Genomic DNA, 10,844 nt, shown 5'->3' on the forward strand with positions numbered 1-10,844 from the left:
GACTACCACAATGGCTGCAAAACTTTATGCTATTCCTTATGGCCACATGGATAACACAAGTGCTGCCCTCCCAAGCCATCAGGGGGAACTGATGCTGCCAGTACAGCATGGCTTGTTCATTATTGTACATGGGCAAGAGGGATGTGTGGAAGGTTCACTTTTTTCACGTTGCTTGTTCACTGTTGAACATGGGCAAAAGGGGTATTTAGAAGGTGCTGTTTTGGGCCATAGCCTCTAGTCAGACTGCTTATTTTTAGTGTGTCATGACAGGTATGTTTAGTAAATGCCTAGGATGGCATGCAGAATAACAGTGTTTGGAGGCCTATTTGAAACCTAGTGAAAATAAGACACCAGTGTATTAAAGTTTCTCAGCTTTGTCAGCTGGGAGACTGTGGTGGTTGATTTGGAATGACAAGAATGGACACTTGCTCCAGTGGTGCAGATTGCAGGATGTTCTAAGAGAACCAAGTAATTTAATGTCTTGAATAACACAAACACAACTTCAAGTTAATTTATTTTATTAAATGCAGCTCATGGTAAAATAATAAGGATAGCGTTAATCAAAATCAAAATTTCCCTGGTGTTTCTGTCAACATCATTAATATCTTTGCTGAGATGCACTCATAAGGTACCATCAAACATTGGTCAATATTACAGGTGGCAAGGAAGCTTTGCAGATATTAACCAGGAAACAGGTATAATTAAGTAAAATTAAAAAGAGGAAGCAGATTTAAATTCTAACAGGTTTAGATTACATATCAGTAAAAGGTGGTGAGAAGGCATGTTGCTCATCATTTTCTTAGCATTTTTGCTGGTTGGAAATCTCAGCAACCTTAAACTACAGAGTTTAGAAAAATGAGGAAAAAACGCAACGTGATTAGAGGTCAGCAATTTAGTATTAAGGGTTGGACAATTTTCCCACACAGCCTTACTTTTTCTGGAAGCTGAAAGAGCAGGAGAAAATGAATGTGATGTGTTTATATACATGTGGTGAGACAAGGGATGGTAAGGGGCATTCTGAGATTATTCTGGATTTGTATTAAATTTTGTAATTTCCAACAGTCACAAATTTAAAATTAAGGTTATGAAATAGCATTGTAGTACAAATGCAGGTTTCCCAGTGGGGAAAAGAGAGCAAAAAGAGCATACAGATCTCTAGAAGTTTTTTTCTTTTGGGGACTCTTTTTCCTCTCTGGGAGAGTCAAGAGAATGAACTGCATGTCCCTTGAAGTCAGCATTTGACATAGAGCTAGATGATGGCCTGTGTGCAGAGAGCTTTGTGACTCCACCTTCCTTTTAAACAACAAAGCCAGAAGAACAGATTTGATAAAAGGGAGCAAAATTCTTCACTTTCTTCTCTGTCTAGGACTGTCTCATTAGGACAATGGAAAAGAGCAGTAGAGGGGTGTTCTTATGGTGGCTCAGGATGGTTTTTGGATGCTGCCTTCTTTGAGGGGGTTGGGGTGGAAGGAAAAGAGCAATCACTTTCAATAAATGTGGTTACATGGCTTAAGATTGCAATTTTAACACTGCAGTTCACATTGTTCCATTGAACAGTGAACCTTGGTGGCTGTCTGAGAGCAAGTAATAATTCATTCTAGAGGAGAGCAGAATCTACCAAAAAACAGGATGCTCTTGGACTTGTTGTGTCTGATGAAGAAGTAGAAAGGGTGGTCAACCTTAAATTTCAGAACATGGCTAACAGGTGGACTTGTTACTTCTATAATGACAGCAGTAGCAGCAGCTGCCTCGGTGCCCTTCTCATCAACTGCAACAAAAGTCTTGTGAAGAACTTTGGAGATTATCACTTTATCCTCAACCATTCCACTGAAATCAGCATTGATGCTGAAGGCATTGCGCATTCCCATCCCAATCAGATTACTACTGAGGTCATATCTCTCTTCCATTTTGAATTTAGGTAGGTACAGATCCACAAGAGTCTCGGTCATCTTCTTGGAATCAGTCCATTCGGACAGCTTCTCATACGTCAGTTCTCTTTCCAGCTATTGTTTAAGAAAGAAAAGGAACTTGGTGTTTGCAGGGGAAGAACAATTAATTAACTATGAATTAATCAATTTTATGGCAATGTAATGAATTAAACATTTTAAATAGCAAATTTAACATTTAGCTGAAAGCATGTAATAGAAACTGGTTTTACTGATGATCAGAGACAGGGTGTGCAACAAATATTTGAGTCTTAATGCTGCAAAGTTTTGAACAGCACCCTTTCCAAATTCATTGCAAAAGAGAGATGGGAAGGGCAATCAACAGCTGCCATCCCCCGTGGTAGTTCTTTCCTCTCTTTTACTTCAGTCCTGATGTGAATAAAATTGCTGTGTGGCATGTGGTTTGGTCCAGCTCTATAAAAACAGGTGTTAATATTATTGAACATATTTCCTTGACAGCTTTGAAACAAAGTGCTTTCACTGCTACTCTGTGTCCTGGGCACTACACCACCAGATTTCAGCTCAGATCAAATGGAGGAAAGCATGAATGGTATAGACTCCAAGAATTCAATGATCTTGGAATTGTAGTAACTACAGTAGCAGATCTCATTATTGTAGCAAATGCAGTCTCACCAAAATCTTAGTTTTTCATAGAGCAGACAAATGGCGGGAGGGAGAGGGGGAGAAAGAGTGGGAACAATATGAAAATAACCTTCCAGCCCATGGAAAAAAGGTGTCATCTCAGGAAGAACCTGTGTCTTCTTGTGGGATGGTGTCTTTCCTAAATGTGCAAGGAAGGGAGATTTAACCCTTACAGATCATGTAAGATTGGGTGTCAGTCAAGGGGCTACTGAAGAGCTGACCATCTGATGATGCAGTGTTGACTCTCTTCAGTTCCTACCAAACTAAGGGTGCTGAGCATGGAAGAACTTTCTTGGGATTAGATAAGTATTAAAGAAAATTAATTCAGCTAGTGGAGGAGGCCAAACAGCATGACAGCGTGTCCTCAGAAAGGGAGATATGATTGTCAGCCTACCCTTTTTTTTTAATGACTGAGCAGTAATACGAAATGGTTGTAGCATGCTTTCTTACCTGTTCGAGACCCGTAGTGTTGTCTTTGATGTCATCAGGAAGGAGGATGAACATACTGAGTTCGCGTTGCATATATGGCAATTCAATCATTTTGAAATTCATTGTCTCCATGATGAGAACTGGAAATGTATTTCTCATGTACATCATCTTTACAGGCTTGGTCTTGTTCTGGAAATTATTCATTTATAAGTAAGAAATCATTCCTTGAATGGAAGGATGATGATGTCTCAGTGCAGTGCAGAGAGAGGAAACCTTTATGAGCAGCTTTTAAAACAGTGATTTATCATCCATTTCCCAAAGCTTTTCTTGACTGGACAATATTGCTTATCTTGGCATCTGTCCCAAAGCTTTTGGTGGGGGCTGAACTGAGAGATTTTTCTCTTCTCCCCAAAACATGCCCAAGGAGGAAGGAGAAAGAGAGTTAGAAATGTCTGTAGGGCTTAGGGGTATGGAGCAGGCATGGGGTATGGCCTTACAACACTGGCAGAAAAACGGCTGTGGTTTAAGAGGATGAGTGTTGTGCAGTTTATCAGTTGTCTCCTCTGTCTGGTGATAAAAGGTGACCAGCTGATTGCTTGACAAAAGGTAACAGTAGTGTCAGAGCAAAAGGGCTTCTGATGAGAGGAGTTCCTGGCAAGCAGTCACCTTGTCAAGAGTATGTAACCTCCCTTAACATTTACATCCCTCCATTCAAGGAAGCAGAGCATGTGTGCGTAATAATCAGGAGGCAGAAGGTACACTTTGTGGAAGTTGCACAGAGTTCTTGTCTGTAACTGTGAATTCATTAACATCTCTTCTGCATACATGCCATTAATACTGCTTCTAGTCTCATGCAGCCATGCACCAGTTCAGGGCACCCTGTTGCAGCTGTTTCTGAGCAGGAATGGTTGTGCCCAGCCTGGCTGCACGGTGCAGAGGCCTGGTACCATCCTCACCGGTGACACGCCACGTAACTCCCATCCATGAAGCCTGGACTCTCAAAATCATGTTTTTACAATTTAGTCATTTTTAGCACTGTTTTATGAAAAGGTCATAAATGACTGTAGTGCTTTTGGAAACAATAGCTGTTATCTGGAGCTCACTAACATTTACCTGAGCACATCCTAATGCTTCAGTGAGCTGACCACTGACAGATTTTGCTGTAACCAGCTTTTCACAGTCTAGTTACCACAGGGATACCTAAAAGACTTACGAAATGGAAAGATTTCAGCAATAGCTGTTGTGATCTGGTTGTTTACAGTAAGACCAATACAGGAGGAACTTACCTTGCTCAGTCGGAAGGGTTGCACCTCTGTAGCTTCTGCCTTAAATTTCACTTCCCATTCTGCCTTGAAGTAAATGGCATTTATCAGGATCAGCTTGGTGGAGTTTGTCACATCTCGTGGACCCAGCAAATTCTTGATTTTTCCTTTTGAAACCAGAAGAGTCAGGTTTCATTCCGGCATAGCACAGTGAGGACATTTTGATCAGTTTTTCTCTCAGTTCAGCTTCTTAGTAAAAAGTCCACACCTCAGTGCCTTACTCCCTAAAATGCTCCCCTGACATAAATCAATGCATTTCTTTACAGACTCCAAAGCTGTTTACTGACCTGTCCTCCTGGCTAACTGACAGGCATTTACTCCTTCCTCCAAAAATGCCTCAACTTCATGGCAAGCAGCTAGAAGCAGAAAGCCTCGCTGGCTGGTTACACCAGGTAGAAGGAGGAACAGCTCTGCCCAGTGCAGGGTGGTACAACAAGGCAGGTATCCCCACCTGTCCTGGAGCGTGCTGGTGGGCAGAGGTGTCTCTGCCCTCTGCTCTGCCAGCAGTGCATGGGTACAGCACCAGGGCACAGTTGTGCCTGAGGAGCGGCTGCTGCAGAGCACAGCAGAGTCAATGGGAATCTCCCCAAGGAGCTCACTGAGGTCCGGATCAGGTATTTGAAGCTGCTTAAATGTGCGGCTCTTTCTCTGTTCCCCCACCACATCTCTGCTCACTGCCCACATCCACATCAGAAGGCATGACCTGGCTGCTGCAGTAGCACCTGGGGAAGCAAGGGCACCTGCCCAAAGGAAATGGCAGACTGACTTTGTGGGAGAGCAAAGATGTTGGGACTAAGCCCAGCTTACCCTCAGTTTGTTTTTCAACCCAAGCATTGATTTCCTTTCCAGACTGTTCTGGTGCTGTCTTAAAGTTAATCTTGTGTGGCTCTGCTTTGTAGTAGTTCTTACTGAGCTGTATGTATGTCTGAAAAATAACAAAAAAGTGAACAAAAAAGTTCCGTCCTAGAGAAATATACTATTTTTCTGTTCCAAAGAGAAGTTGTTCACTCTTATTCTTGGGCCTAGAGGGCTGCAGGATTCTGATTGTTACTCTCTGCTGGACTGTGGGTTAACAATTAAGAAATAACCAAAGAACAGAATTTTCCCATCTTTTGTTCCAAATTTTATCTGGAAAAGCGAGAAAGGCTCTGCACCTGCTATGGGTGTCTATTTACAATTTTATATATCGGGGGTTCCAATACTATAAGTACACTGCATGAAAAGGAATCCCTACAATACAGTCAATGGACAACGTATCCTTAAATTCTGTAAGCAGACCAACTGGTATTTTCCAGTTAAGCTTATCACTGGAGTCCAGAGCTCTGATTTGCAATATTCAAGGTCAGCTTCATACCTGTTCTATTGATGGCAAGTAATTAAAAAGCTAAGTATTCTTTGCACTTTGTTGTACTCCTCTCTGACATTTAACTTACAGGCACTAATAGGAAGGTTTTTTCCACATAAATGCGGTTGGCACTTCTCAGTGAGTAGGTGCTTCTGGGTTTGTTGATGGCAGAGAGGACCTTCTTGAAGCCAGAATGGATATCTGCAGCTTGCTTGTTCTCAGGATCCTTGGAAAAAGAAACCAAACATTCAGCAATTTCATTTTCGCATGAAACTTTCAAAACGTGCTAAGCAATGTATGTGGGAGAGGGATTTGGGTTTGTCTTTCTTAATTTTTATTTTTCCAAGTTCAGCATCACTGAAACTTGCAGGGCTCTGTTCATGACTGGTTTAACTGACTTGACATATAACAAACCTTCCAGACTATCCCAGTGACTCGTCCTGTCACACTTCTGAATCTGAGTGAAAGGAACTGGACTTCAACCTATTCTGAAGTATGGTTGGGGTTTGTACTTTAAAGTAGGTACTTTAAAGATACTTTAAAGAGGGGTGCAGACAATAAATACTGGACTCCTAAAGAGCTATCTGGACATTTTGATTCTGGAGGTTCTTTATCATGGAGTTTCAGTACTAATGGATACCAATTTTCTTCTCTTTGGTCTCCCCCGAGAAGGCCTGGCCACAGAAGAAGAGGCTTCAGCTCCTGCTCCCTGGGTGAAATGAAGAACCTGCAAGCAGAGTTTCCAAAGGTAAGAAATAGGCATGAAGGACCTTGTGAGACTTAAAGCTGAATGGGGATCAAATGGTTGTCATGTTTCACTCCTTGTGATAACTCACTATGCTCCCTGCTGCTTAGGTGACTAATAAAAGGGATGCTGAAAGTGTAGTGATGATAAATCCCATGGAATAACAATGAGTAGCACCATCCCCCTCCCAGACCACAAACACAGTGCTCCTGTCTGCATGCTGCAAGGTAGAACTCCCTCCGTGTTTCTCCCAACAACAGGAAAGTGTTTGTGCAAATCCAAATGGTTCTCCCCACGATAATAGTACAAAAGCAACCTACCTCTGCCATCTGAGTTGCTGTAGTCCCTTTTGCTCCCAGGTATGTCAGAGCCAGAGCAGCTGATATGCTCCAAGGGGAAAAGAAAATGTTTTTTCCCTTGTTGGTCTCATTCAGCTTGTTGAAAAGATCAACTGTAAACTTGCCAACTGATGTTGAGACCACTTCCATTTTTGCAACCTGGAAGGAGGTAAAAGGCAGAATTGTACTATTTGAATATTTATAATTTTGTACACAGTACACATTAATGAGAAATGTTCCATATGCAACACAATCCATTTACAACCACTAAAACTAATAGCATAGTTTTATGTTTCTCTTCCACATAGATACTGTTTGTCACCTGTTAGAAACAGCAATGTCTTCTAGGTTTTTCGTCCTCTTTTATACAGCTGCAGTTTTCTTTGTATTTCTTTCTGCCTTTGATTTTCAAAGATGTGCAGACTTGTAACCTCTGTATTTCTTTTATTTTTTTGTCCTTAACTAATGATTTATCAAAGCTATGGGAATTCATATGCATTTTTAGTACATTGGTTCACAACATGCTCGAGTTTCCCACTACTACATTTTGGATCTGTATAGAATTGACAGCTGATACTGTGAAAGGATTTAGGCATAATTTTTAGGCTCATTTGCTTTTTCTGGCCAGCCACCTATTCTGAGTAGTTTCATGATCAACAAATCTGTTGTTTCCATTTAGACTGATGCAGTTTTATTCATTGTGTACACCTACCACCTCTTCTGTATGTTCCAGGAATTTTGTTTTCCCCAGAAACTGCCAGATGCCTTGGGGTTATGAGTACTCCGGACTTTAAGATACCCAGTAATACCTGTCTCATGTAATTTACTACTCAAGAGACCAGAAATGCTTATATTATTGTTGCTGCTGCTGTTGTTGTTGTTGCTAATTTTTGTATCTGTGGAATGGAGCAACAGAAATTGTGGGGCAATCTCTGTAGTCTGCAGGTATTTATCAAGTGTTTGGTTTTCAAACAACTACATTCTTTCTGGCAGTCACTGCACCCTCAGGACCAAATCTGTACCACAGAGTGATTTTCTTTCATTGGAGAACACAACCAAGAGACCATCAGGATGGGAATTTCTGTTTTCAACTAGTGAATACTCCTCTGAGTCTCTGATGATGAGCAGTGCTGTGCCTTCACCTCAAGTACAGAATTCCTTTATCAAAATGAAGATTTTAATTGTAATGCAGTCACTGTCCTAAGAAAACTTTCCTGCCTGTGAATAATTCTGCCCCAAATTAGCAGTTTTCCTTAGGCTCACAGATTTATATTCTCTAATGGTTGACATTTAGAAAAACACAAGGCAAGATTACTGCATTATAACATTGATATAGTAAAGTCATTTACCCACACAGTCATGCATGGCACAGGTTGCTTTCTAAAAACATCATAAATTTTACTGAAATTAATTTAAATATTTACCTTTAATCCTGTGAGAGAGAAGACTTAGGTCTTGTCCTCAGGTTCTGTGTTTGTGCATTAAGCAATTTTTAAATTAAGAAATATAGTACTGCTTGCCCCTCCCTTTCCTTTTTATCCACGTGCAGGTTGCTTCCACCTACCCAAAGTTCCTTTCTACAACATCCCCAAAAGGTCTTACGTAATTTTGGCCTCTTTGTTGTCCTGGTCACTTTTCATGTTTAGACATTCCAAAAGGACAATGGAATTAAAATCAGGTCTGTTTTTGCACCACAATAGCCTACTGACAGGATAGCAAAGCAAGTTGCCCATTCCAAAGGTTTTCTGGTGTTGTGGAGATAACTGCTCTGTTGTTTAAAATAAGTGACTACTAAAAAGTTTATACAATAGTTGGTTTTGGCTTCTGGATTTAAGCAGATATTGAGGGTCTGATTCTCCTCTCTGTGACTCCTGGGTTTCAAATGCAGTACCTCAGCACAAAACACCAAACCTAGTGATTGAATTGGACATGGGAGTCCAGCTTCAGATTGAAGATCATTAGGAGCACAGACAGAGGCAAAGTGATGAAGGAGGGTAAAGGATGGACACCCCACTGGTTGTGTTGGTGAAGAAATCTCATTGCAGCTATGCCTGGGAATCATTTGAGACAAATACTGCAAAACCCTGAGTTACTGCACAGTAAGGAGGAGGGCAAGAGCTGAAACAACCCTATTTGAAGGGCCCGAACAAGGACAGAGAGAAAAAGTACAGTGGAGGCAAACATGGCACAGGAGTTGTCACTCTACAATCCCATAAGAGAGGCAGTGATGAAAGAAGAAAGTGGTGGCAACAACTGTAAGACCCTGGAGGGCAGGGAAAGGTGAAGGAAGGGAAGGAAACTCTACTGTGTGCTAAACATTTTGCTGCAAGCCTGATTACAGAAACAGAGTGGGTTAAGAATTCTAAAAAATGGCAGAAATCAATGTTGTGCAAGGCAGTGAAGAAATTACAGAAATTAAACAAGTGCTAGTTTCAGTATGGTGAATAAGTCCTCAAGAAATCTGGATAGGAGATAAGTCAACTGAATGGTTAGGTGGTGGGAAAGCCCAAGCCAGGAGACTCCCAAGTCCCAAAGATATATGCTGTGAGCAAGCTAGCTGCCTTTGCTAGTTAAGATGCAAGTATGCCATGCAGGATTAGAAAGGGAGATGGCAAGGCAGAGTGGCTTTTGACAAGAGAGAAAAAAAAAAATCACACTTATTAGTTGAAAGGGGCATCCAGAGATCAACCTTGTGCTTGGAGCAGGGCCATGAGTAGATGAGGTTAGCCATAGCCCTTCCAATGATGTAAATTCCACAATCTCTCTGAGCAACCTTCTGCAGTGTACTGCTGCTCAACATGGGAAAGAGTTGTTCTCTAATGTACCACTCACCTTTCACTGTTGTGGCCATTGCCACTCAGTAATGATCTGGCACTGCCAAAAGGACTTCAAGTGGGTCATCTTTGCAATCATGCTTAAAATAGTGAAGGAGAGAGAAAAGGTGACTCACATTTCCATGGACTTTAAAGGCCTGAGTGAGTTTGTGTGCTTGTTGTCGTGGTTTTGTGCCTCCTTGGCCTTTCAGGTGTGGCCTTTCTTTCTTTATTCCCAAGGCATATCAGGAAGTGCTTAAGAGGCTTGTCCATGGGGACATGCAGCTCTTCCATGAGGTGAAGGAGAGCATGGAACTGGACATGAATGCACAGGGATCCAGTGTTATGTTTCAAGACTGAGACAGGCAGAAGGCAATCCTCTTGGGACTCTATAGGGATAGCACTTGCTTCATGACACTTTTCCTATGTTCCTTCCCGTTTGGAAAGTCAGAGCCAGAAGGGACCCTGGAAGCAGCTGACCACTTGAAAGAAAAGAGAAAGGACTGAGTGACAGTCAGCAGTCTCTTCTCTGCCAGGAAAAGGGAGTCCTGCTGTTTCAAGAAGATGTTTTTCTAGTAAGATGCTGTTGTTGCGTGCAAGTCCATTAAGAAACTTGGTCCTTTGCTCTCTGTTGTGAATTCAGATAGTCAGGATCATTCCCTGCAAACATGCATGAGTGATCAGGACACTCTCTTAGGAGAAGGAGCTGTGGCAGGAGTAAGTATGACCTGGGACATTCACGTTTGTCTTCCAGAAAGCACTTAGGGCTTTAGTATTACTTATATTAGTATTAGACTTGATTCTCCCATTTGATCTTGCCTCAAACCAGTAAAGTAAGTGGCAAAGTAAAATGAGGGCAAAGCAGTGCAGTGCTAGGCTGGAAACAGTGTAGTATGGGTGAAAGGTTACAAAGGAGAAAGTTCCCTCCAGTTCTATAGTGTTGTTACATATTTTTCAATTTTTGTGGGACAGAGATTAGAAAGTACATGTGTTGGCCCCTTTTAGAGAGAAAAAGAAGCACCAATATCAGGAACACAGAGGATTTTGCAGGTTTATTTCATTACCAGCTCTGCCAGGCTGCAAAGTTGGTAAAAAGCTGACAAGAATGTGGGTGAGGTAGCCTTCCTGGGGAGCATCAGCATGAGCTGAAACAATCGAGAGGCAGCAACAAGAGCAGGGAGATTTTCCTGTTTCTTTGCTTCTTAGGTACCAAAACAAGTATATTTAAAATGATCAGTGCAGTCTGTTCTGAATTGTGGATGCT

General features: G+C 41.7%; 1 protein-coding gene across 3 annotated transcripts; it reads right to left on the reverse strand.

Annotated features, from left to right (window-relative positions):
• Positions 1 to 501: 501 nt before the first annotated feature.
• On the reverse strand, positions 502 to 10,521 carry LOC121674623 (heterochromatin-associated protein MENT-like). Of its 3 annotated transcripts, none has more exons than XM_042049125.1 (8): positions 9,718 to 10,521; positions 6,750 to 6,926; positions 6,325 to 6,411; positions 5,773 to 5,910; positions 5,147 to 5,264; positions 4,304 to 4,446; positions 3,039 to 3,206; positions 502 to 2,003 (listed from the first exon to the last, which is right to left on the reverse strand). In XM_042049125.1, the coding sequence occupies exons 2-8, from the start codon at positions 6,915 to 6,917 to the stop codon at positions 1,593 to 1,595; spliced, it is 1,233 nt and encodes a 410-aa protein (XP_041905059.1). In that variant the 5' UTR covers positions 6,918 to 6,926; positions 9,718 to 10,521; the 3' UTR covers positions 502 to 1,592. The 3 variants fall into 3 exon arrangements, with proteins under 3 accessions (XP_041905059.1, XP_041905058.1, XP_041905057.1); XM_042049124.1 differs by lacking the exon at positions 9,718 to 10,521 and adding an exon at positions 9,600 to 9,690; XM_042049123.1 differs by lacking the exon at positions 9,718 to 10,521 and adding an exon at positions 8,192 to 8,280.
• Between the last annotated feature and the right edge of the window lie 323 nt (positions 10,522 to 10,844).

The sequence above is a fragment of the Corvus kubaryi genome, unplaced genomic scaffold (assembly GCF_017639235.1).
Source record: "Corvus kubaryi isolate FWS band 111438036 unplaced genomic scaffold, C.kubaryi_AGA036_p1.0 69, whole genome shotgun sequence".
Classification (NCBI taxonomy): domain Eukaryota; kingdom Metazoa; phylum Chordata; class Aves; order Passeriformes; family Corvidae; genus Corvus; species Corvus kubaryi.

Bases quoted from the DNA above. Each gene is read 5' to 3' on its own strand.
- LOC121674623 (XM_042049125.1), bottom strand. From the start codon at position 6,917: ATGGAAGTGGTCTCAACATCAGTTGGCAAGTTTACAGTTGATCTTTTC. The intron at 6,412-6,749 runs GTAGGTTGCTTT...CTCTGCTTGCAG, and splicing joins CAGCAACTCAGATGGCAGAG to GTTCTTCATTTCACCCAGGG. The intron at 4,447-5,146 runs GTAAGCTGGGCT...TGGTTTCAAAAG, and splicing joins GGTTGAAAAACAAACTGAGG to GAAAAATCAAGAATTTGCTG.